This window comes from Sapajus apella, unplaced genomic scaffold, assembly GCF_009761245.1.
Source record: "Sapajus apella isolate SASKATOON/1434 unplaced genomic scaffold, GSC_monkey_1.0 scaffold37, whole genome shotgun sequence".
Classification (NCBI taxonomy): Eukaryota; Metazoa; Chordata; class Mammalia; order Primates; family Cebidae; genus Sapajus; species Sapajus apella.
The window spans coordinates 20,327,553-20,354,064 of NW_022436977.1; the positions used below are offsets into that span (position 1 = coordinate 20,327,553).

The window sequence follows — 26,512 nt, forward strand, 5'->3', positions numbered from 1 at the left end:
GCTGAGGAGGGAGATTTCCACAAACCCAGAGGGCGGGGGGGGGGGGGGGCCGAGGCCGCCCCATTCCCCCCCAACCTGGGAAAAAAAAACCAAACACAAACAAAAAAAAAAAAAAAAAAAAAAAAAAAGCACTAAGCATTGCTTGGCATGTACCAAATATGCAAATGTTACCTCTGAATTGCTACCTGGGGTGGGGGACAATGGCAGTAGCAATGGAAAGATAATGAGAAACCTTAGCCCTGAGTCTGTTTCCTAAGCAAATTTATTTGCTTATATTTGTATTTATGCTCTCTAGGACAGACATGGTGGTTCTGATTGCCTGGGAGATAGCCCAGATGCCTGCAGCCTCTCTGGCAGAACCTCTGGCTTTCCCTAGCAACCTACTTCCCCTGTTCTGTCACCATGTGGACAAACAATTGGTTCAGCATCTGGAGGCCAGAATGAAGTAAGTAATAACAGAAACAAAGTCAAAGACCCTTGTTCAAGCCCAATCTATGTTCTGTTAGTTGCTTCACTACTTCCTTCTTTTAAATGATGAGAATAAAGGATCATGTAGAAGTAGTTCTACACACTGACATTTACTGAGTAACCAGTCTTGATCAAGTCTTCAGCCAAACCTTTTAATTTATTCCAGGAGCTTTGGTCATTTATAGTGCTAAGCTATTTGAAGGCAAGAATTAATTTGAGAACCTGAATTCATTCATTCAACAAATACTTGAGGAATGACTATTGCATGATATAAGCATGAATAGCATGGTCATCTCTGCCTCAGAATTATTGCTAGAAAGAACCAGATACTAATCAAATTATATAAATACTTGTAAAGTAGAATTGTGCTTATAGTTAACACCCGTTCTCTCTATAGGTTTGCCTGGATCTAGTGATCTGTTTGTTCTGGAATACATGTATCTTGGAAGTTGAATCATCAGACACTAGCTGCATAGACTATGTTTACAGGGATCCAGAGAGTCTGAAGACATTTCTTACATCTTTACATATTGGAGAACCCTTCCCCAAACATTTTCATATCCTTTCTTCAAGAACCTAAATGATGTGCCTAAAAATAAGACATGGCATAGTAAGATAAAATTAAAGAGCTAAGAGAATGATGTGTTGTAACTTGCTTATAAGTTAGGGCCTATAATGAGGGCTATCTTCTGTGTGAGTGCTCCAGGAATTTTTTTTTTTTTTTTTCTTTTTTTAGACAGGTGGGAGTGCAGTGGCACCATCATGACTCACTGCAGCATTGACCTCCAGGATCAAGTGATCCTCCTGCCAGTCTTCTGAATAGCTGGGATTACAGATATGCGATGCCACACCCAGCTAATACTAAATTTTTTAATTTTTTTTAGAGACAAGGGTCTCCCTGTGTTGCCCAGGGTGGATTCCAGTGATTCCCCCTACTTGACCTCCCAAAGTGCTGGGATTACAGGCATGAAAAGAATGTCCTGATTATAAGGGACAAGGCCTTGTTGTAGCTAATACAAGTGTAACTTTAGAAATTGCTTTAATGTTGCCAATTTTTATAAAGAGAAAATAGCCTCAGCTGAGCTTAGAAGGTTGAATATATCTCCCTTGTAATAGAAAATGTTTGGTTTCATCCAGGTGCAGTGGCTCATGCCTGTAATCTTAGCACTTTGGGAGGCTGAGGCAAGTAAATCACCTGAGGTTAGGAATTTAAAACTAGCCTGGCCAACATAGTGAAACCCTGTCTCTACTAAAACACAAAAGTTAGCCGGTTGTGGCCTGTGCCTGCAAACCCAGCTACTCTGGAGACTGAGGCAGGAAAATTGCTTGAGCAGGGAAGGCGTAGGTTGCAGGGAGCTGAGATCACGCCACTGCGTTCGGGCCTGGGTGACAGAGCCAGATTCCACCTTAAAAAAAAAAAGTTTGGTTTCATTTTGACAAATAAGGTCATGCATTCATGAACAAATGCTGGAGTACTTTTCATGAAACAGGCACTGTTTTAGGTACTAGCGTGGACAGTAGTGAGCAACAAAGTCCCTGCTCTTTTGAAGTTCACATTCTGATTGGACAGGAACTGGCAGAAGATAACAAGTAGCGATAAATACTATGATTAAAAACAAAGCTAGGTAAGAAAGACTGCAGTAGAAGGGATTTTAGAGAGAGGCCTGTCAATAGGTTTCATTTATGCTGAAATGTTCTGAATGTGGAAAATGATGTGTTGATAAGAAGGTACAGCTATCTTTTAGGAGGCTTTTCCAAAATGCCTACACAACCGCTCTTCTCATCTCAAAGCCTTTGCTCCTTTGCTGCTCTCCTTCTCTGCTGATGATCTTGGATCATACTGCTGAGACAACAGACTGGAGCTCTACCATCTCCACCCCTTACTGACCCCGTGTCTTCGCCTGTTACAATCAACTTTCGGGTCAACATCCTCATTATGGATCCACGCTGTAAGACTTGGTCCATGCTACCAAGGAAATGGCACCGCCCCAGAGTCTGTAAGCAAACACAATAAGAAAAGCGAAGAAAAGAGGCAGGAACTGGGTTGCAAGGGAGCAGGAGGCAGTTGGACCAAGAAGGCAAAGGGTAATGCCACAGAGCGAGAACAGCTGCAAAAGCATGCCAGGCCAGTAAAGCAGACTGGGACTGGGGCCAAGGCAGATAGGGCTTTGCTGGAGAGGCTGGTACTGCCCCCCACAGGAAAGGAATGGAACCGACCGGAGACAGCCGAGAGGTCCCTGCGGGAGTCACGAGACCGAGCGTGAGCCGCTCCGTATACCGCGCATGCCCGTCGCCGTCAGGTTCCGGCTAAAGTGACCGGAAGTAACGGCCGGGCCAAGATGGCTGCAGAGGAGGAGGTCCTGAGTGCTGCGTCCATCCACACTGCGGCCATGGAGCGAGTTCTACCCATGCTGTTGGTGCGGGTCCCCGCCGAAGCTATGGGGCAGCTGGGCTCCCACGCGCAGCTGCACACACAGCAAGAGGTTCTGGGGAGCCTGACGGCTGCAGGCAGCCTCCAGGTGCTTTCTTTGGCGCCTGGCAGCCAGGGCGGGGGTCGCTGCTGCCTGGAGGGCCCCTTCTGGCAGTAAGTGCCGGGGAGAGCTGGGCAGTGGGGGGGAGTACGGAGCTGGCCGAGCCCCAAGGGATCACGCCGAGGTTTCCCTGCAGGTGTGGAGGTGGCGGGAGAGGGGTGACAGCCGCAAGAAACGCCCCAGAGGTGAGCCTAGTTTCCACTAAGAACCTTTCCCTCGACCTCAAGCGCTCTCCTTGTTGCATCCCGGCAGCCCGGCTCCCTTGTTCTGGGTGGGCGGAGACGGCATCCAGCTCCTCTGCCACCTGCGGCAAACCCGGAGAGGGTTCCAGCTGAGGCGCTGATTCCTTCTTTATTCAACACAGGTTGATTAACAGTGAGAGGGTCGAGTCCCATGCCCTTTTCTTTCTGTTAAAGATGACAGCTGAGGATCATCTCTAGTTTGAATCATCCTGATACCTTTTTCATGTCCTTGAAATAAATAGCGTTTTCCTTCAAATATAGTGCTCTTCTTCAAGAACAGAGTCCAGTTTGTCCCTTCACTTACTCAACAAATATGTGTGCCTGCTGTTACATAGGAGCAGTGCCTAAAAAGTTGAGTAAGACAGTTTCTTGTGAAGGGCGCATGTTTTGGGAAGACGGACATAATTACAGTAATGGGTTACGTTCTACTTCTGTAACTCTCGGTTCAGTACTTAAGACTTTACATCATAAAGTTTGGGAGTGCCTTCTTGGTGTTTTGAGTGGGCTTGTTTTTTAAAAAAGATAACTTCGCTGTTGCCCAGGCTGGAGTGCAGTAGCTCAGTCACGGGTCACGGCAGCCAGCCTCAACCTCCCGGGCTCAGCCTCCCGAGTAGCATAGCTAGAGCTACAGGTGTACGCCACCAGGCCTGGCTAATTTTTCTGTTTTTTGTAGATAGGAGGTCTCACTATGTTACCTAGGCTAGTCTCAAACTGCTGAGCTCAAGTGATCCTTCCGCCTCTGCCTGCCAAAGTGTTGGGATTACAGGCGTGAGCCAATGAGCCTGACCTGTTTTTTTTTTTTTTTAATAATTATTAATAAGTATTTTCAAAACTCTTTAAGATGAGTAGCCAAAAGATGTCTTATTCATCTTGGAATCTTCAGCTCTTCTAACAGTTCCTGACACTTAAAGATTAATTTGATAAATCAGTGAATGCTTAACCTCTTTTCGGTTTGTTTTCCCTACCCTGGATGTCTAGTTGCTAGGAAGAGGACTCTATTATTTATAAACTATTTAGAAACTATTATAAACTACAAACTATTTATAAACTAAGTTATTTATAAACTAACTTAGGGGAAGTTAGTTTATTTAGCAGTATCAAATGCCTATAATTGTGGCTCTGTAAAGAGGAATGGGGCAGAAAGAAAAGAAGTAGATATCATTAGGTGTTTGAGAACCCAGCAGAGAAGGTAAGACCCATATGAAAAAAAGGGGGCATTCATATGCTAGTTCATAAAATTTGAGTGGAGGAGGACCAAGAAAGGTCTTTTTAATTTTTTTATTTAAATTGAAGTTTAATTAAGTTAAAACATTTCACAGGGTGGCATGGTTAAAGTATTTAGAGTTACCTACTTTTTCAAAGTACATGGGTCTTTATATATCTTATTTACTGTATTGAGAATTTCCTGTCTTTCCATGTGGCAATATTGTCCCTATGCTAATGATGTCATAGTCCTCTTCCTTTTAAATATATCTTGGTTTAAGTTTTGTATATTTGACATTAGGTTTTCTACATTTATCAATGTGAACAGAAATGTCGATCTTTTTATCTAATAAGGATTTAATAGCACTTTAATAATATAGAATTGCTATAGTAGTATAAAATACGTAATAGTGTATAATATGTACTTTTAGTAGTTTTATTACTAATTGAATTAAATCATATGTGTGCCACAGTAGTTTTATACACTACTCCAGAAGTATAAAACGTACTGCTTCTGTAGAAAAAGCAACCTTTTTTAAAAAAAAATTTTTTTATTATTTTTTTAAGACGGGGTTTCACCATGTTGGTCAGGCTGGCCTTGAACTCCCGACCTCAGGTAATCCGCCCGCCTTGGCCTCCAAAGTGCTTGGATTACAGGCTTGAGCCACCACGCCCGGCCTAAAGCAACCTTCTTAAAGGATGAAATTTTATCAGCATGGTATAGCCTTACCTCTTTTCATTGCATTGTTTTCAGATTTGGGTCTTTTATTTGTAATATGTAATTTAATTTTAACGTTAAACTTGAAGCTGAAGCACCGTAAGTCTTGCCAGTGTTGTTTTGACATTACAGTTTAAGAATTCCATAACTGTGCTGTTGAGTAATGGTAATCATTAGCTACATGTGACTGTTAAAAAATTTGGTTCCTCAATTACTCCATGTTTCAAGTGTTGAGTAACTGCATGTGGCTGTTGACTACTGTGTTGGGCAGTGCTAATATAAAACATTTCCATCATAGAAGGTTCTATTGGGCAGAATTGTTCAAGATTTTGGAATCATCAGACTATAAGTACAAATCTCTTTTTAAAAGTCAAAACATTTAAGTTATCAAGAGCCTATTTTGTTGGTTATGCCACCTCATAAATAATACACATATTGTATTGTTGATACCTATCCTTGATCATGACAGTTTGTTTAAACATATTAGTTGGGATTAAAGATGAAAGAATAAAAGGAGCCATCATCTCTTGCTCTGAGCCTCACATTTTTGTTTTTTACCACCCACTCCTGTATTTTTCTGTTGGTGTAAAAGGGAAAGTGGGAAGAGGAGGGAGGTCCTAGAGCAGTTGACGTTCTCTTAAATTGAAGTGTAGAATGAATGTTACCAGGTCAACTAAACTGTTCTTTACTTATTCAGCCCTTTTACTCCCACTATTGTGGGTAAATATTATTGTGGATATAGAATATAATCTAAACTTTTTTCTAGCTTTATGTGGGAGGATTCTCGTAACAGCAGCACACCAACTGACAAGCCCAAACTGCTCGCTCTTGGTGAAAATTATGAACTGCTTATCTATGAATTTAATTTGAAAGATGGAAGATGTGATGCAGCCATTTTGTATAGCTATAGTGGGGAGGCATTGCAAAAGCTCATTGAAGATCAAGGTATCAGTAAGTATCTACAGGTAGTCTTTCAGCATATTTAAATATGTGACATTACCATGTGATGTGATATACTTCAGAAAAACTTCTCATAGAGGTGAAATCAGGTCTACACTGTTGGATATAGTAGCTGCTAGGCAGATGGGGCTATTGAGCACTTGAAATATGGTTAACATGAATTAAGATATACTTTGTGTCATATACATATTAGATTTTGAAGACTTAGTACTAAAGTAAAATATCTTGATGTTTTGTATTTCAATTACTTTTCAAAATATTGAAATATTTTGGATATAAGCCAAATAATGTATATTAAAATTAATTTCATTTGTTTCTTTTCAATGTGGCTACCAGAAAAGTTTATTTTTATTTATTTAATTTTGTTGTGACAGAGTCTCACTCTGTCACCCAGGCTGGAGTGTAGTGATGCCATCTCAGCTCACTGCAACTTCTGCCCTCCACAGTTCAAGCAATTCACCTGCCTCAGCCTCTCAAGTAGCTGGGATTACAGGTGCTTGTTACCACGCCCAGCTAATTTTTATATGTTTAGTAGAGACAGGATTTAGCCACATTGGCCAGGCTGCTCTCAAGCTTCTGATGACCTCAAGTGATCCACCCACCTGGGCCTCCCAAAGTGCTGGGATTACAGGCATGAGCCACCCCTGCCAGAAAATTTTAAATCATGTACGTGGCTCACATTATATTTCTATTGGGCAAGTGCTCATCTAGACTGCTTATTAGAGCTGTTGACTGCACAGAGCGGAAATCAAGCACTCAGGCCTCTATAAAAAAGGAAGTAATATATTCTTCATCCTTGATTATAAGGTTTTTTTCTTTGCTTTAAAAAGAAAAAAAGTGATTGTTCTTACGGGGTCCCATGGGTAAGTTGACTTTTTTGAATCTTCCTTCTGTCAGACTAGCTTAATCAGAACCAGGGATGTTGTAGCCCATCTTTATTCATCCTCTTACCCACCTTCCAGTGACCACTTGCTTAGGTGGGTATGAATGATAACTGCTTAGAGTTAAACTAAGTCCAGTTCCTTTTTTGTTTTACTTTTTGTGTTAGGTTTATAAAATCAAATGTACCAGTTGTAAAATTGTGACCAATGAGTTTGAAATAATATACTTTTGTTTTGTAGGTATTTCCTTATTGTCTTTGAGAATCCTGTCATTTTGCAATAACACATCATTACTGTTCATCAACAAATGTATTGTCCTGCATATTATATTTCCTGAAAGAGATGCTGCAATTAGAGTACTCAACTGTTTCACACTACCCTTGCCTATGCAGGCAGTGGACACAATTATTGACACACAGCTCTGCAAAGGAGTTCTTTTTGTTTTGAGTACCTTGGGCTGGATCTGTATCCTTGGTGGTAGAAGTGTTGATTGATATGTATGGGAGAAGAATACCTAGAAAGATGAGCCTTTTTAGGCTTTAGTTTTGGGGGCTTTGATATAGGGAGCATGGTTAGTTTTTCAGTAAAACTTTTCATGGAAAAAGATCCTCATAAACTTAAAATACTGAATTACATATTGCTTTATATTCTATTTGAATCTTTTCCAGTATATACAGTTTTTAATAGTCTTAATCATCTAAACATGTTTGTGTTCTTTTAAAATTGTATATTCTCTGTATTATCTATTCAAAATATATTTCTTGAATACTATGTGCTTATTCCAGGAAGGAATTAAATGACTGTTTATGGGGCCAGGTGCGGTGGCTCACACCTGTAATCCCAGCACTTTGGGAGGCTGTGGCAGGTGGATCACAAGGTCAGGAGTTTGAGACCACCCTGGCCAATATGGTGAAACCCCATCTGTACTAAAAATAAAAAAAATTAGCTGGGTGTGATGGCGCATGCCCCTAATCCCAGCTACTCAGGAGACTGAGGCAGGAGAATTGCTTCAACCCAGGAGGTGGAGGCTGCAGTGAGCCGAGATTGTGCCGCTGACCTCTAGCCTGGGTGACAGAGTAAGACTCTGTCAAAAAAAAAAAAAAAAAAAAAAAAAGGGCTGCTTATGTTGTGATACATATCTTTTCATGTATAAATATAACCTACCTCTTGTCTCTAATGATGATCCCATCATATTAATGAATGTTTGCTTAGCCATCGTTAATTTGATCTTGAAAAAGATTGCAGGTTCTTCATCTCCTGCAGATCTGTTGGTCATCAGCAAAATTATTCTGGAGATTTGACAAATTATGCCATATATGATTTTGGAACTTCAATTTTTGAATTTAAAAAATTCTCCTTTAATAAAGTGATTGTTCTTATGGGGTCCCATGGGTAAGTTGGCTTTTGAATCATTTTTTCTGGTGTACTATCAGACTAGCATAAACAGAACCAGGGACGTTGTAGGCCATCTTTCTTCATCCTCTTACCCACCTCCCAGTGACCAATTCCTTAGGTGGATATGAGTGATAACTGCTTAAACTAAGGCCAGTTCCTTTTTAGTTTTACATTTTGTGTTAGGTTTATAAAATCAAATGTAACAGTTATAAAATTGTGCCGGGCGCGGTGGCTCAAGCCTGTAATCCCAGCACTTTGGGAGGCCAAGGCGGGTGGATCACGAGGTCAAAAGATTGAGACCATCCTGGTCAACATGGTGAAACCCCGTCTCTACTAAAAATACAAAAAATTAGCTGGGCATGGTGGTGCGTGCCTGTAATCCCAGCTACTCAGGAGGCTGAGGCAGGAGAATTGCCTGAACCCAGGAGGCGGAGGTTGCGGTGAGCCGAGATCGTGCCATTGCACTCCAGCCTGGGTAACATGAGTGAAACTCTGTCTCAAAAAAAAAAATAAATAAATAAATAAGTAAAATAAAATAAAATAAAATTGTGACAGTGAGTTTGAAATAATATACTTTTATTTTGTAGGTATTTCCTTATTGTCTTTGAGAATCCTGTCATTTCATAATAACAAATCATTATTGTTCATTGACAAATGTATTGTCCTGCATATTTCCTGAAAGAGATGCTACAAATAGAGTACTCAACTGTTTTCACACTACCCTTGTATATAATTTTTACAAAAAATGTTAGAAATACTAGATTAACAATTTTTGTTGCCAAATTATAGAACTGCATTGTCTGAAACAATAGGTACTAAGCGTATGTGGCTATTGAATTCTTAATTTTGTTTAACTAGATTTTTTTTTTTTGTTCTCCTGAGACAGAGTCTCACTCTGTCACCCAGGTTGGAGTGCAGAGGCATTATCTCGGCTCACTGCAACCACTGCCTCCTGGGCTCAAGCAATTCTCATGCCTCAGCCTCCCGAGTAGCTGGGATTACAGGCACTATAGTCCCAGCTACTCAGGAGGCTGAGGCAAGAGAATGACTGAACTGAGCATCAGCTTTTAAATCTAAAGTAATACAAATTTACTAATCTAAAATAAAAATGTACTTTAGATTTAAAAGCTGATGCTCAGTTCAGTCATTGGAGAACTTTTAGGGATGTTACACCTTTAGTTGTTCCAACTGTCAACTATAAATTTTATGAAGTATCAATACGGATCAGGTATTAGTATCCAACTTAAGATGTACCATAAGTGTAAAATACCAGACTTTGAGCATTTATACAAGAAAAAACATAAAATGTCTCCATTTTTATATTGGCTGCATGTTGATAATACTTTGGATAGACAGTATTGGGTTCCATTAAATATATTAGGTTTACCTCATCTCTTGGCCAGCGCTGTTAGAAAATAGCAGTGTCTCTGGGCCTGGCCCAGAGTAGATGGTTAGCAGATATTGTTGAAGAACTTGGTATCAGGTTCTTTATTGTGCCACTAACTTCATAGTCACCTGGTTGTGATGATGGGGGCTTGCCTCAACTTTGAGTCTTTCTTCTGTTACACCTACAAAATTAGAATGATAAAGTCTATATCTCTATCCCAACCTGTGCTTTAACTGGTTAGGCATACTTACAAAACTGGCATTTTCTTTAAATCTAACTCAAAGACATTTTTCACGTTGTGGATGGTACATGTGTAGCTCATGTGGATTTAACACTTCATGAAGAAGATACGTGTAATGAGCACCAGCAGGAGCCAGCCAAGATTTTTACTTCACTGAAAGTGTCTCAAGACCTTGATGTTGTAGTGATTGTGAGCTCCTCCAACTCCGCAATTGCTGTTAACTTAAATTTATATTTCAGGTATGTAGATGACTGCAGTTTTTAATTTGAGGTAAATAATTAGAGCCATAAGAAGATAAAAATATACTTGCTAATTTTTTTTAACTAGTGTTTCTTTTTCTATTCAGATAGATCATGTTCTAGCCACTACATTTTAATTACTGAATAATGTATAAATGAGCACTGGCACCTTTATATTTCTGCATGTACATCAGAGTTTTGATTTTGACTTACATGTTATCATACATGAGTTATGTCATATAAATAATCAAAATTACGCAATTTTAAGCCACAGTTTAGCACTAAATTGTATAGACCTATTATTTCCCTAATTTTCTCATGTTTCCCATATTGTTTATAAGCTCCTTGAGAACCTGAATTCGTGATTTATTCTTTAAATTCATTGTCAATGACTTTTTCTTTCAGTTTACCTTAGCTTTCCTCTTCCACAGCCATACCCTAGGCTTTGTCAGTATTTGAAGTTGCCCCTCCCCCAGGTCACTACTTTTCACATCTCTGACCACAACTTCCAAACTTTCCAGCTTGCCTACTCAAGTACTCCCACTTCACTTGACGTCTGACCTCACTGGAATTTCCAGTTAATTCATTGACCTTCCATTCTTTATCCTCCTCCTGTTTTCACTTCCCTCTCTTTCCAGCATAGATTCTGTGATCCATCATACCAGTTACTTACTTGCATGTACTGTAAACTCTTGCTCCTGCCCTGTGATAACACTTGGTCTGGAAAAATTTCAACCCTCATTGAAATCTTTTTTCCTGCCTTCATGGTGTCTACAGTCAAGCAGCTAAGCACTTGTAGAAAACAACAAAAGAAAATTGATACCACTCTCGAAGTTGACATTTAGTACCTTTAACTGGTCTTAATGTTGCCTGGAAGTCTTACAGGGATTTTTCATTAGCCCATTCTTTACAACAGTGTTTTTAAACTTTCTCTAGTTTCCTCCTACCTCTGTTAATCTCTTTATTCACAACTTTTCATGGGTGACCTTGCCTCCTATGAAGGCCCATCCCTATGTGTGTGCTCTAGATCCCATTCCTTCCATCCTTCTTAAGGACCTTCCTCCATTTTTCCTCTTTTCTGTATGGTAGTCACCTTTATCCACAGTTAAACTTTCTCATGATCAGTTGTGGTCCAGAAATATTATATACACTAAGATATTTTAAGAAAGACAAAAGAAAAAATTACATTCACATAACTTGTATTACAGTATATTGTTGTAATTGTCCTATTATTATTAATCCTTTACTTTGCCAAATAAAAATTAAAGTTAAACTTCATTATAGCTATGTATGCATAGGAAAAAACAGTACAGTTGACCCTTGAACAACTCAGGAATGCCAACCTCCTGCTCAGTCAAAATGCCACATATAACTTTTGACTCCCTCAAAACTTAGCTGGTAATAACCTACTGTTGACCAGAAACCTTACTGATAACATGAACAGTTGATTAACATATATTTTGTATGTTGTATGTATTATATATATATATATACTGTATTCTTACAATATATGTATGATATGTTATATATACATATATATAATTTTGTATATGTATCATATATATAACATTTTGTATGTTATATGTATTATATATATGTATTGTATTCTTAGAATAAAGTAAGCTAGAGAAAAAATATTAAGAAAATTTTAAGGAAAATACATTTGTAATACTATACTGTATTCATAGATACTCTAAATTTACATAATCTGTTTACAAAATGAGTCATCTGTCTGAAAAGACAAGCAACCTCAGCAGCATACCTCAACCCATGGTATATGTCAGGCAATTCATGTTTTTCTTACAATGTCATGACTTCTTGAGAGCACTTCCAGCATTTCATATGGGTCCCCTGGTGTTATTCAAGGTTATAGTATGGCACGAAACATGAAAAATAGATGAGAACCATAAGAAATCACTTTTTAAAAATTGTTATTTTATTATTATTTTAGAGACACGATCTAGCTATGTTGCCCAGGCTGGACTCAGACTCCTGGGCCCAAGCAGTCCTCTAGCTCAGCCTCCCAAATAGCTGGTACTATACATTCACGCCACCGTGCCTGCTAGAAAGATCACTTTGTACAGTGATACACAATTTACTGGAGAGGAGCTGCTCACACAGAGATTATTAGCATCACATGGCATTTTAAGCAGATACTTAACAACACTAGGGCTCACTGCAATAGCAACACGAAGTGGCTATGAGATTATTACAGTAGTATGGTATATACTACAGCTAATTATATGCAGTTTTGATTTAATACTACATCTTTTGTTTACATTTTCTTTGGCTTCAAATGGTATCATGTATAGTCTGTAAGTGTGTACATAGGTTTTGATAAATGTTTATGATAAATTTGTGCTTTTTTTTTTTTTTCTTTTGAGATGGAGTCTTGCTCTACTATCCAGGCTGGAGCGCAGTGTTGTAGTCTTGGCTCACTGCAGACTCTGTTTCCTGTGTTCAAGTGATTGTCCAGTCTCAGCCTCCTAAGTATCTGGGATTAGAGGTGTGTTACCTTGCCCAACTAATTTTTGTGTTTTTAGTAGAAACAGGGTTTTGTCATGTTGGCCAGCCTGGTCTTGAACTCCTGACCTCAAGTGATCCTCCTGCCTCTCAGCCTCCCACAGTGCTGGAATTGCAGATGTGAGCCACCATGCCTGGCTGATTTGTATATAATTTATGGTAGTAAATGATAAAATAGAGTAGTATCTACGTAACTTTTATGCATTTATGACATACCTGACTTAATCTTGATTTTTAAAATATTTCTGGGCCAAGGTGGGCATGGTAGTACATGCCTATAGTCTCAGCTACCCTGGAGGCTGGGGCAGGAGGATTGCTTGAGCCCAGGAGATCAAGGCTACAGTGAGCTGTCACTGCAGCACTGCACTCCAGCCTGGGCAACAGAGCAAGACCCTGTCTGAAAAAATACATATTTCTAGGCTACATGGTTCATTTGTGAGTTTTAACGAATTGTCATAAATCTCCAAAATTTTTTAAAATATGTTTTTGGGAAAGAAAACATCACATAAGTGGACCCATGGAGTTCAAATCTGGTATTCAGGGGTATAAATAGGCTTTCATACTATCTGCAGTTTTAGGCACCCACATGTGCCTTGAATGTATCCGCTGTGGATAAGGCGGAACTACTCTTTCTCCAACTTATTTTTGGTATTCAGTCCACATCCAGTTAATCATCAGGTCCTAACCATTCTGTCTCCCAAATGGTTCTTTAGTTTGTCTACTTTTCTCAACTCTATCACTTTATGCCACCATCGTCTTTTAATTGAACTACTTTAATAGTCTCCTAATTCATATCCCCATGCCTGTTTCTTAGCCCCTCAAATCCATTCTCCATGGAGTAGCTGGAGGGATGTTGTTAAAATGCATATTTTATCAGAGGTGTAGCCAGGCATTAACATCTGGGGCAGGTGTATCTATTATTTTGTTGGTTGAGGAACTATTTTCTCTTGCGTCTTTTCATTTTCACCCTACCTTCTCTAACTTTTTTATCATCATCCTGACAATGTCATATGGTTGTGCCAACATATTACCTTCAAGTTGTTTAAGGGATTAATATTTAATAATATAAGTGCTCGAGGAGATAAAATCCTTTCCCCTTCTTCCCTAGCTACTCTTCTGCATCTGATCATACTGCTTTTCTGCTTAAAAGCCTTCTTCAAGTTGCTTTTCCCCCTTAGATAAAAGTTGAAAATTCTTAATAGCCTATGGGGCTCTGAACCATCTTTTTAGCCTCATCCCATTTCATCTTACTTCTCATTTTCTATACTGTAGTCATCCTAGCCCTGTTTCTCAAATGTAACAGCCCCCTTTTCCACATACGCCCTCCCACCTGTACCCACACACATACTTTACCTTCTAGTTCTTCTGCATTCTTCTGGTCTCAGTTTAAATCTTACTTTGTGGTGGCCGTATAATGAGTTGCTCATGCCTGTAATTCCAGCACTTTGGGTGGCCAAGGCAGGCAGATCACTTGAGGTCAGGAGTTTGAGACTAGCTTGGCCAATATATGGTGAAACCCTGTCTCTACTAAAATATAAAAATTAGCCAAGCATGGTGATGTGCACCTGTAGTCCCAGCTGCTCAGGAGGCTAAGGCAGGAGAATTGTTTGGACCCTGGAGGTGGAGATGGCAGTGAGCCAAGATTGCACCACTGCACTCCACCTAGCCTGAATGACAGAGTGAGACTCTTTCTAAAAAAAAAAAAAAAAAAAAAAATCTCTACTTAGTGGTTACATTAGTCTGTTTCAAAGTTTTTCTGGAGCCGGGCGCAGTGGCTCAAGCCTGTAATCCCAGCACTTTGGGAGGCCGAGGCGGGTGGATCACGAGGTCAAGAGATCGAGACCATCCTGGTCAACATGGTGAAACCCCGTCTCTACTAAAACTACAAAAAATTAGCTGGGCATGGTGGCGCGTGCCTGTAATCCCAGCTACTCAGGAGGCTGAGGCAGGAGAATTGCCTGAACCCAGGAGACGGAGGTTGCGGTGAGCCGAGATCGCGCCATTGCACTCCAGCCTGGGTAGCAAGAGTGAAACTCCGTCTCAAAAAACAAAAAAAAAAAAAAGTTTTTCTGAACCTTAGTTTCCATATCTATAAGATACGGTTATATTTACCTCACAGTGTTGTTGAGAGGCTTAAATAAGTTTGTGTGAAGTGTTTAGCGTAACATCTCAAATATAGTAGATAGTAAGTATTCTTACTGCTTTATTAAGCTAACTGCCCTTAATAGAATAAAATTCTTATGGTTGGCTTTATTACTGTGGCATAAGCAAAGGAGATAAGAAGTTCCTTTCTGGGGAATTTGTTGTCCATACTGTTCCTTCTCTGTGATCTTTTAATTTTAATAGGAGCAATAGTAACACAAATTTGGGTTTGATCATCATTTTTTCATATGGCTATCATTATTTTTAAATGTAGGCAACACCCAGGACACCTACTGTGTGAAAGAACACTAGAAGACCTTCCTATTCAAGGACCTAAGGGGATAGATGAAGATGATCCTGTTAGCTCTGCCTACAGCATGAAACAGACCAAGTTTTCCTTCCAAATTGATAGGTACAGAAACATTCTTTTCATTTAGTTTATTGTTCCAATTTTTTATCAGGCTGACACTGTACCCTTTCATTAAAGGTCTTTATTTGGTAGATACTTTTTTTCTTAAGAACATCTGTGCACTGGTTTAGTGTTTTACATAGTGCCTTTTACTGTAATAGGTGTTAAGTTATATTTTACCCTGTCTTCCAGGCCTTTTACTGTAATAGGTGTTAAGTTATATTTTATCCTGTCTTCCAGGCCTTTTACTGTAATAGCTGTTAAGTTATATTTTACCCTGTCTTCCAGGTCTTGGAAAGCCCAGCTATCATCATTGAATGAAACAATAAAGAACTCCAGACTGAAGGTTTCCTGTTGTGTTCCGTGGTTCAGGGATATTTTGCATTTGGAGTCACCTGAATCTGGTAACCACAGTACCAGTGTGACAAGCTGGGCATTCATTCCACAGGACATAATGCACGGGCAATATAATTTTCCACAGAAAGATCATGCCAAGACCAGTGATCCAGGAAGACCATGGAAGATAATGCACATCAGTGAACAAGAGGAACCCTTAGAGCTTAAATGTGTGTCTGTGACAGGATTCACTGCATTGTTTACTTGGAAAGTGGAAAGGATGGGCTGTACTATTGCCCTCTGGGATTTGGAGACCCAGAGCATGCAGTGTTTTTCCCTTGGCAGAAAGTGTATTCCTATAGACAGTAGTGGAGACCAGCAACTGTGCTTTGTATTGACAGGTGAGACTGTCTTGTATCAGATTGAAATCCATTGCTGAGATCTGTGCTTTCCTTGCATTTTACTTCTGCCCCAGTGTCTGCTCTCATGTTTAAGTGGTATTATAATTATTTATAGGGGTTGTTATTCTTGGTAATAGTGTATCATATGTTTGACTTTTAATTAAGGTCATTTCTGCTCAGCTGAATAGTAAGATACTAACAGAAAGTTTGAGAGAAATGAAGTTTGCTTATTTTCAACCCAAAGAGTCTTCATTTGACTTCACAAGCCGAGGCTTACATGGGCCACGTATGAACTGCGTATTTATTTTGCGTGGCTTGCACTGTCTAGGCTTTTAAAAAAGATATTCAGAGTTAGGAGGTTTCATACAAATTCTAACTTTCAGCTGTTACTGAAAAATTCTAAGCTCTGGCAACACTGGGCCGGCATTCCTGCATAGTAACTTATGGGTTGGAGCTGAGTTTCAATCATTCTCTTAGATGGGCCATTTTATTTCTCTTTTTTTTAAATTTACTTTTTTTTTGGACAGAATCTTACTCTCACCCATGCTGGAGTGGTGGTGCAATCTTGGCTCACTGCAACCTCTGCCTCCCTCTGGAGTAGCTAGAACTACAGGCATGCACAACCACGCCCAGCTAATTTTTATATTTTTAGTACAGACAAGGTCTCGTTATGTTGGTCAGGCTGGTCTCAAACTCCTGACCTCAAATAATCCATCTATCTCAGCCTTCCACAGTGCTGGGATTACACATCACGTGAGCGATGCGCCTGGCTGTACTTTATTTTTTAATAGAGATGAGGTCTCACTACCTTGCCTTGGCTGGTCTCAAATTCCTGAGCTCCAGTGATCCTCCTGCCTCAGCCTCCCAAAGTGTTAGAATTACAGGCGTGAGCCACTGTGTCTGGCCTGGGCCGTTTTATTTCTGATTAGGTTTTTCTTGCACCTGTCTCACTACCTACTTGGCCCCTGTAGACATGGGACATTTTGATATTTCAGGTATGCATTCATTCAGCACATAATTTATCTTCTACAAAGGTATTGAATGTTGTGATTAGACTTAACCATGTGTTTATTCTATACCCAAGTTTTGGTTATCACATTTTTCTATGTGTCAGGAATATGCTATCAATTATTTTATTTTATAATAGTAAACCAGTAATCTGATATCTCTAAATAATTAAAGGTTCCAGGATTGATTATGCAAGATAATATATAATATAAATGTGGGATTTAGTGCGTTTTTTTTTTTTTTTTTTTTTTTTTTTTTTTTTGATAGAGTCTTTGTCACCCGAGCTGGAGTACAATGGCGTGATGTTGGCTCACTGCAGCCTCTGCCTCCCGGGTTTAAGCAGTTCTCCTGCCTGAGCCTCCCAAGTAGCTGGGATTACAGGGACCCACCACAACACCCAATGATTTTTTGTGTGTGTGTTTTTGGTTAAGACAAGGTTTCACCATGTTGGCAAGGCTGGTCTTGAACTCCTGACCTCAGGTGATCTGCCCACCTCAGCCTACCAAAGTGCTGAGATTACAGGCATGAGCCACCACGCCCGACCAATTTAGTGGTATTTCGTAAGATGCATTGCTCTCATAGGAATTTGCCTTGTGGTCAGTGTTGTAAAGACAAATTTTTGGCCAGGCGCGGTGGCTCACACCTACAATCCCAACACTTGGGGAGGCTGAAGTGGGCACATCATGAGGTCGGGAGATCGAGACCATCCTGGCCAACATGGTGAAACCCCATCTCTACTAAAAATAAAAAATTAGCTGGGCATGGTGGTGCACACTTGTAATACCAGCTACTTGGGAGGCTGAGGCAGGAGAACCTCTTGAACCTGGGAGGCGGAGGTTGCAGTGAGCCAAGATTGCACCACTGCACTCCGGCCTGGTAACAGAGCAAGACTCCATCTCAAAAAAAAAAAAAAAAAAAGGGCCGGGCGCGGTGGCTCAAGCCTGTAATCCCAGCACTTTGGGAGGCCGAGGCGGGTGGATCACGAGGTCAAGAGATCGAGACCATCCTGGTCAACATGGTGAAACCCCGTCTCTACCATAATATAAAAAATTAGCTGGGCATGGTGGTGCGTGCCTGTAATCCCAGCTACTCAGGAGGCTGAGGCAGGAGAATTGCCTGAACCCAGGAGGCGGAGGTTGCAGTGAGCCGAGATCGCGCCATTGCACTCCAGCCTGGGTAACATGAGTGAAACTCCGTCTCAAAAAAAAAAAAAAAAAAAAAAAAAGATAAATTTTCTTTGTGGGTGCAGTGGCTCACACGTGTAATCAAAGCGTTTTGGGAGGCGAAGGTGGGAGGATCACTTGAAGCCAGGAGTTTGAGACCAGCCTGGGAAACATCATGAAACTGTCACTACAAAACAATTTTTAAAATTTACTTGGGTGTGATGGCAGACTCAGACTCAGGAGGCTGAGGTGGGAGGATCACTTGAGCCCAGGAGTTTGAGGCTACAGTTAGCTATGTTCACACCACTGCCCTCCAACCTAGGTGACAAAGGAAGACTCTGTCTCTAAAAAGCAAAACTCACAAACTCTTCTTTAAAAATGTTGAAAAACCATGATGAGTTAATTAAGGTCCTAATAGTACATGATATCCAGTAAATATATTAGTAATTATAGTACTAAAGTATTGGGTAATTAAAAATTAATTCCTAAATCATAATCCTAAACTCTGATTTATTAAAGCTAACTTTTATTTTTCCTGTAGAAAATGGACTCTCTCTGATTTTGTTTGGTTTGACTCAGGAAGAATTTATTAACAGACTCATGATCCATGGAAGTGCCAGCACTGTGGACACTCTTTGTCATCTCAATGGCTGGGGGAGATGCTCAATTCCCATACATGCATTAGAGGTAACAGAAGTAAATGTCCGTAGAACATTACTTAATTATTTTGTGTCACATACTTTTTTTTTTTTTTTTGGGATAGAGTCTCGCTCCATCGCCCAGGTTCGAGTACAGTGGCACAATCTCAGCTCGCTACAACCTCCACCTCCCAGATTCAAGCGATTCTCCCACTTTAGCCTCCCCAGTAGCTGGAACTATAGGCATGCACCACCACAACTGGCTAATTTTTGTATTTTTTGGTAAAGGCAGGGCTTCACCAAGTTGGCCATGGCTGGTCTCAAACTGCTAATTTCAAGTGATCCACCCGCTGTGTCCCAGAGTGCTGGGATTACAGGAGTGAGCCACTATGCCTGGCCTGCTTCCTACTATTCTAATCCAACTTCAGAAGAGACATAACCTGAGCTTGTGTAGTATTTTATAATTCACAAATACTCTTTTACATGCAGTATCTAATTTTGTCCGAAAATAATCACGAGACAGATTGGATAGTTAAGATTCTTTTTATTTTACAGATGAAGAAACAGGCTCACAGTGATTGAATGAATGACCCAGAGCCATATTAATGAAAACAGGAGAAGGGCACCTTCTGCTATACCACACAGTTTCTGAAGTTAATAATGTTACGTGCCAGTTTCTTTAAATGACAGCTTTATTGAGATAAAAATCACATACCTATAAAATTCACCCTTTTAACATGTACAACTTAATGGCTTTTAGTATATCCAGGGTTGTGCAGCCATTACTACTGATTCTAGAACATTTTCATCACCTCAAAAAGAAACTCCATAACCATTAGTGGCCACTCTCTATTCCCTGTTGTTTCCAAGTCTTAAACACCAATCTACTTTTTTTTTTTTTAAGGCTAGTCAAGTGAAGCAGTGGGAGTGGAGAAGGAACAAAGAAATCTGTAACTGGTTGTGGTCAATTAGTTGTAAACACCACTGCACTCGGGCCGGCCTGATCTACTTTTTGACTGGATTTTTCTATTCTGGACATTTCATGTAAATGGGATTATAAAATATGTGACTTTCGTGACTGGCATCTTTGACCTAACGTGTTCAGAGTTCATGTTGTAGCATGTGTCACTACAACGTTATTCCTTTTTATGGCTGAATATTCCATTATATCAATATAAACTTTGTTTTGTTTATCTGGTCGTCAGCTGATGGACATTTGGGTTGTCTCTACTTTTTGGCCATTATGAGTAATCCTGCTATGGACATTTGCAAACAAATTTTTGTATTGACATATGTTTTCATTTCTCTTGGGAATATACTAACTGTGGAATTACTGGGTCATTTATTATTTTTGTGAAATCCCCAAACTCTTCCACAGTGACTGCACAATTTTACATTCCCATCAGCAATGTATGAGGGTTCTGCTAGCTGCACATCTTAGCAGACTTGTTAATTGTCTATGTTTTTTATTACAGCCATCCTAGTCAGTGTGAAGTCAAAATGAAATGGCATCCCATTGTGGTTTTGATTTGTATTTTCCTAATGACTAAACATGTTGAAAATGTTTTCATATGCTTATTGACTATTTGTGTATCTTCTTTGGAGAAATGTGTGTTTAATTACTTTGCCCCTTTTAAAATTAGGTTTTTTATTGAGTTCTAAGAGTTCTTTATGTATTCTGGATGCTAGACCTTTATGACATACATGATTTATAAATATTTTCTCTCATTCTTTGGGTTGTTACTTCACCTTCTTTTTAAAATTTTTTTTAACTTTTGTTTTAGGATCAGGGGTACATTGCAGATTTGTTACATAGGTAAATTGCATATCATGGGGGTTTGGTGTGCATATTATTCCATCACTCAGGTAATAAGCATAGTACCTGGTAAGTAGTTTTCAATTCTCACCTTCCTCCTACCCTCCACCCTCAAGTAAGCCCCAGTGTCTGTTTTTGTTTTGTTTTTGTTCATGTGTACTGTGTTCAGCTCCCATTTATAAGCGAGAACATGCAGTATCTGGTTTTCTGTTCCTGCATTAGTTCACTTAGAATAATGGCCTCTAGCTCCATCCACGTTGCTGCAAAGTACATGACCTCAGTCTTTTTTTATGGCTGCATAGTATTCCATGGTGTATATGTATCACAAGTTCTTTATCCAGTTGATATGGTTTGACTCTGTGTCCTCACCCAGATCTCATCTTGAATTATAATCTGATGGTTTAAAAGTGGCAGTTTTCCTCTGTGCTTTGTCTCCTGCCACCATGTAAGACATGCCTTGCTTCCCCTTCACCTTGTGCCATGATTGTTAGTTTCCTGAGGCCTCCCAGCCATGTAGAACTGTGCATCAATTAAACCTCCCTTCTTTATCAATTACCCAGTCTCAGGTAGTATCTTTATAGCAGTGTGAGAACAGACTAATACACCAGTCTGCCAGCCTAAATGCCAGTCATGTGCATTTAGGTTGATTCCATGTCTTTGCCATTGTCAATAGTGTTGTGAGGAACATACGTGTGCATGTATCTTTATGGTAGAATGATTTATATTCCTTTGGCTACATACCCAACAATGGGATTGCTGGGTTGAATGGTAGTTCTGCTTTAAGTCCTTTGAGAAATCACCAAACTGCTTTTCATAATGACTGAGCTAATTTACATTCCCACCAGCAGTGTGTAAGCATTCCTTTTCTCTGCAAGCTCGCTAGTACCTGTTATTTATTGACTTTTTAATAATAGCCATTCTGACTGGTGTGAGATGGTATCTCATTGTGCTTTTGATTTGCGTTTCTCTTATGATTAGTGATATTGAACATTTTTTCATATGCTTGTTGGCCATGTGTATGTCTTCTTTTGAAAAGCATCTGTTCATGACCTTTGCCCACTTTTGAATGAGGTTGTTTTTTGTTAAATTGTTTAAGTTCCTTATAGATTCTGGGTATTAGACCTTTGTCAGATGCATGGTTTACAAATATTTTCTCTTATTCTGTAGGTTGTCTGTTTATTTTATTGATAGTTTATTTTGCTGTGCAGAAACTCTTTAAGTCCCATTTGTCAATTTTTGTTTTTTGTTGCAGTTGCTTTTGGCATCTTTGTCATGAAATCTTTGCCAGGGCCTATGTCCATAATGGTATTTTCTAGGTTATCTTCCGGGTTTGTTTTTTTTTTGTTTGTTTGTTTGTTTGTTTGTTTTTGAGACGGAGTTTCGCTCTTGTTACCCAGGCTGGAGTGCAATGGCGCGATCTCGGCTCACCGCAACCTCCGCCTCCTGGGTTCAGGCAATTCTCCTGCCTCAGCCTCCTGAGTAGCTGGGACTACAGGCACGCGCCACCATGCCCAGCTAATTTTTTGTAGTTTTAGTAGAGACGGGGTTTCACCATGTTGACCAGGATGGTCTTGATCTCTTGACCTCGTGATCCACCCGCCTCGACCTCCCAAAGTGCTGGGATTACAGGCTTGAGCCACCGCGCCCGGCCTTGTCTTCCGGGTTTTTATAGTTTTAGGTTTTATGTTTAAGTCTTTAATCAAACTGGAGTTGATTTTTGTATATGGTATAAGAAAGGGGTTCAGTTTCAATCATCTGCATATGGCTAGCTAGTTATGCCAGCACATTTATTGAATAGGGAGTTCTTTGCCCATTGTTTGTTTTTGTCAACTGTGTTGAAAACCAGATGATTATAGGTCTGTGGCTTTATTTCTGGGCTCTCTGTTCTGTTCCATTGGTCTTTGTGTCTGCTTTTGTACCAGTACCATGCTGTTTTTGTTACTGTAGCCTTGTAGTATAGATTGAAGTCAGGTAATGTGAAGTCTCCAGCTACACTTGATCTTAGCCAAAAGACTGAGAGAAGCAATGATGTCTCCAGCTTCATTCTTTTTGCATAGGATTGCTTTGGTTATTTGGGATCTTTTTTGGTTCCATATGATTTTTAAAATAGTTTTTTCTAATTCTGTGAAGAATGTCACTGGTAGTTTGATAGGAATAGCATCGAATATGTAAATTGCTTTGGGCAGTGTGACCATTAACAATATTTATTCTTCCTATCCATGAACATGGGATGTTTTTCCACTTGCTGTGTCATCTCTGAGTTCTTTCAGCCTTGTTTTGTAATTCTCATCATAGAGATCTTTCACCTCTCTGGTTAACTGTATTTCTAGGTATTTTATTCTTTCTTTGGCTTTTGTGAATGGGATTGCATTCTTTATTGGAGCTCTCAGCTTGGACACTGTTGGTGTATAGAAGTGCTGCTGATTTTTTTTTTTTTTTCATTGATTTTGTATCATGAAACTTTGCTAAAGTTGTTTATCAGATCTAGAAGCTTTTAAGCAGAGACTATTGGGTTTTCTAGGTATAGAATCATGTCAGCTGCAAACAGAGTTTTACTTCCTCTCTTCCTATTTGGATGCCTTTTCTTTACTTTCCTTTCCTGGTTGTTCTGGCTAGGACATCCAGTACTATGTTGAGTAGGAGTGGTGAGAGTGGACATTTTTGTCTTGTTATGGTTCTCTGGGAAATGCTTCCAGTTTTAGCCCATTCAGTGTGTTGTTGGCTGTGGGTTTTTCATAAATGGCTCTTGATATTTTGAGGTGTGTTTCCTCAATGCCTAGTTTGTTGAAGGGAGGATTACTTGAGGAGCAAGCAGTGGTTTTTTGTTCTTCTGTTTATGTGACAAACCACACTTATTGATTGCATATGTTGAGCCAGTCTTGCATCCCAGGGATAAAGCTTACTTAATTCTGGTGGTTTTTCTTTTTTTTTTTTGAGATGGAATCTCGGTCTGTCACCAGGCTGGAGTGCAGTGGTGTGATCTTGGCTCACTGGAACCCCTGCCTCCCAGGTTCAAATGATTCTCCTGCTTCAGCCTCCCCGTTAGCTGGGACTACAGGCATGTGCCATCACTTGCAGCTAATTTTTGTATTTTTAGTAGAGACAGGGTTTCACCATGTTGGCCAGGCTGGTCTCGATCTCTTGACCTCATGATCCGCCTGCCTCAACCTCCCAAAGTGCTGGGATTACAGGCATGAGCCACCATGCCTGGCCAGATTAGCTTTTTGATGTGCTACTGGATTTAGTTTGCTTGTATTTTGTGTAGAATTTCTCTATCTATATTCATTAAGGATATTGGCCTGCTTTTCTTTTTGTTTTGTCTCTGCCAGGTTTCAGTATCAGGATGACACTGAATTAGGAAGGAGTCCCTCAGTTTTTGGGGCTTTTCACCTTCTTAATGGAGTCCTTTAAAACACAAAAGTGTGCAGGACGCGATGGCTCACGCCTGTAATTCCAGCACTTTGGGAGGCTGAGGCGGGTGGATCATGAGTGAACTCAGTGAAACCCTTTCTCTACTAAAAATATAAAAAAATTGGCTGACTGTGTTGGCACACACCTGTAGTCCCAGCCACTTGGGAGGCTGAACAGAATTGCTTGAACCCCAGGAGGCAGAGGTTGCAGTGAGCTGAGGTCATGCCACTGCACTCCAGCCTGGGCAACAGAGCAAAACTCCATCTCAAGAAAAAAAAAGTGTTTAATTCTTATGAAGTCAGTGTATCTTTTTTTCGAAAGAGGGGATTATTTTTGCTTTTGGTGTTGAATCTAAGAAACCATTGCCTAATCTGAGATTGTGAAGATTCACTCTTAGAGGAATTTTATAGTTTTAAGTCTTAGAGTTAGGGTTGTTTTGCACTTCAAGTTAAATTTCTTGTATGAAAGAGGAGTCTAACTTCATTCTTTGGCATTCTTTTGTGGATATTCAGTTGTCCCCACACCATTTGTTGGAAAACTTGCTTTATATACTCTAAAATAACGTTGTAAGAAAATAATTAAGTCTCCTGTAGATACACAATCCAGAAGTAATCATGTTTACTCTTTGGAGGTTACTTCCTTATAGTTGTTTTTTCTATGTATTAATAATAAGGAAGTGTTACCTCATTAATTTCCTTATTAACACTGTAGGGTTGATGCTGTTAGCTCCATTTTATAGATCAGGGAGCTGAAGCACAAAGAGGTTAGGAAATCTAATTCAGCCATACATGTGCATAGGTGGTAACACAGGGTCGTAATTCAGAGAGTGCCTCTCTCTTTACACAGTGCAAGTGTATCTGTGTGAGTTTAATTAATATTTCATTGTATGTACAACACTATTTTGGCTCTGGTTACCTCTCACATAAAAATGAATGAGTAATGTATATTTTGAGTGATAACAATCATAAATATTCTTGTACCTACCATCAAGGCAAGAAATAGAATATCATGGATATCTTTGCATGTGTGTACACTGCCCTGATCCTATTCCCTTAACTTGCTTAGCCTCAGAATTAAATACTCCTCTGAAATTTTATTTATTTTTTAATGAGTCAGGGTCTTGCTCTGTCATGCAGGCTGGAGGGCAGTAGTGTGATCATATTTCACTGTAACCTTGAACTCCCAGGCTCAGGTGAATTCCTCCCGCCTCAGCCTCCCAAGTAGCTGGGACTACAGGTGCGTACAACTGTACCCAGCTAATTTTTGTTGTTATTTTCTGTAGAGGTGGAATCTTGCTTTGTTTCTCAAGTTAGAGTCGAGCTCTTGGCCTCAACCAAGCTTCCTGTTTTGGTCTCTTAAAGCACTGAGATTATAGGCGTAAGCCACCATGCCCAGCCATTCTGAAATTTTAACCATTCTCTTGATTTTCTTTATTTTTCTCCATGTAAATTGTATCTCCACATAATGCTATTTAGTTGTAGCTGTTGTTGAATTTTGCATAAAATTGAACCATTATGTTTATATATTCTTAAATGTGTGTGTGTGTGTGTGTGTGTGTGTGTGTGTGTGGTTTTGGTTTTGTTTTTGTTTTTTTGAGACGGATCCTTACTCTGTCACCCAAGCTGGAGTGCAGTGGCACTATCTCAGCTCACTGCAACCTCTTGTCTTCTGGGTTCAAGTGATTGTCCTGCCTCACCCTGAGTAGCTGGGATTACAGACACATAACACCACACTTGACTACCTTTTGTATTTTTAGTAGAGATGGGGTTTTAACATGTTGGCCAGGCTGGTCTCAAACTACTGACCTCAGGTGATTCTCCTGCATCTGCCTCCGAAAGTGCTAGAATTACAGGCGTGAACCACCATGCCCAGCACTGTGTGTGTGTGTGTGTGTGTGTGTGTGTGTATTTTTTTTTGAGACTCAAGATTTTTTTGATTCATCCATGTTTAATGTATATAGCCATAGTTCATTCAATTTCACCCCTGTATAGTATGCCACTGCATAATATGTCTTTATTTATCCAGCTTTACGTTTTTTCCTTTTTTTTTTTGCTGTTACAAGCAGTGTTGCTGTAAAGTTGCTCATATATCTGCTGCAGCACATGTGCAAGAGTGTCTCTAGGGTAAAAGAATTGCTGGGTCATACAGCATGCACATCTTTAATTTTATTGATAATACTTTAGTTTTCCAAAATTGTTTTATCAATTTATGCTCTCACCAGCAGTGTATACGAGTTCTCACTATTGCATGTTTTTGATGGTATTGCCAGCACTTGATTTGTAACATTTTTTCCAGTATGATGGTAAGATGGGTTTTAATTTGCATTTCCCCGATTAAGGTTTAGCATCTCTCCGTGTGTGTGTGTGTGTGTGTGTGTGTGTGTGTGTGTGTGTGTGTGTG

At 39.8% G+C, this 26,512-nt stretch overlaps 2 protein-coding genes across 9 annotated transcripts in view; both read left to right on the forward strand.

Annotated features, from left to right (window-relative positions):
- PATL2 (PAT1 homolog 2) overlaps positions 1–1,109 on the forward strand; it is a 41,161-nt gene extending 40,052 nt beyond the window's left edge. For all 4 annotated transcript variants that reach the window (XR_004274910.1, XM_032297612.1, XM_032297611.1 and 1 more), the window contains 2 exons: positions 296–445; positions 866–1,109. Coding sequence is in view for 3 of the 4 variants with exons in the window: in XM_032297612.1 (XP_032153503.1) it covers positions 296–445; positions 866–881 (166 nt within the window). In the remaining variant the exon portion in view is untranslated. The remainder of the gene's footprint in view (positions 1–295; positions 446–865) is intronic.
- Positions 1,110–2,768: 1,659 nt separating this feature from the next.
- Positions 2,769–26,512, forward strand: part of SPG11 (SPG11 vesicle trafficking associated, spatacsin) — a 96,902-nt gene continuing 73,158 nt past the window's right edge. Inside the window, exons 1-7 of one of the 5 annotated variants that reach the window (XR_004274913.1) lie at positions 2,769–3,052; positions 5,929–6,113; positions 7,244–7,468; positions 10,070–10,265; positions 15,205–15,342; positions 15,628–16,076; positions 18,789–18,934. Coding sequence is in view for 3 of the 5 variants with exons in the window: in XM_032297616.1 (XP_032153507.1) it covers positions 2,808–3,052; positions 5,929–6,113; positions 7,244–7,468; positions 10,070–10,265; positions 15,205–15,342; positions 15,628–16,076; positions 18,789–18,934 (1,584 nt within the window). In the remaining 2 variants the exon portion in view is untranslated. Of the gene's footprint in view, positions 3,053–5,928; positions 6,114–7,243; positions 7,469–10,069; positions 10,266–12,749; positions 12,772–15,204; positions 15,343–15,627; positions 16,077–18,788; positions 18,935–26,512 lie in introns of those variants that run through there. The other 4 variants (XR_004274912.1, XM_032297616.1, XM_032297617.1 and 1 more) reach the window with 4 other exon arrangements.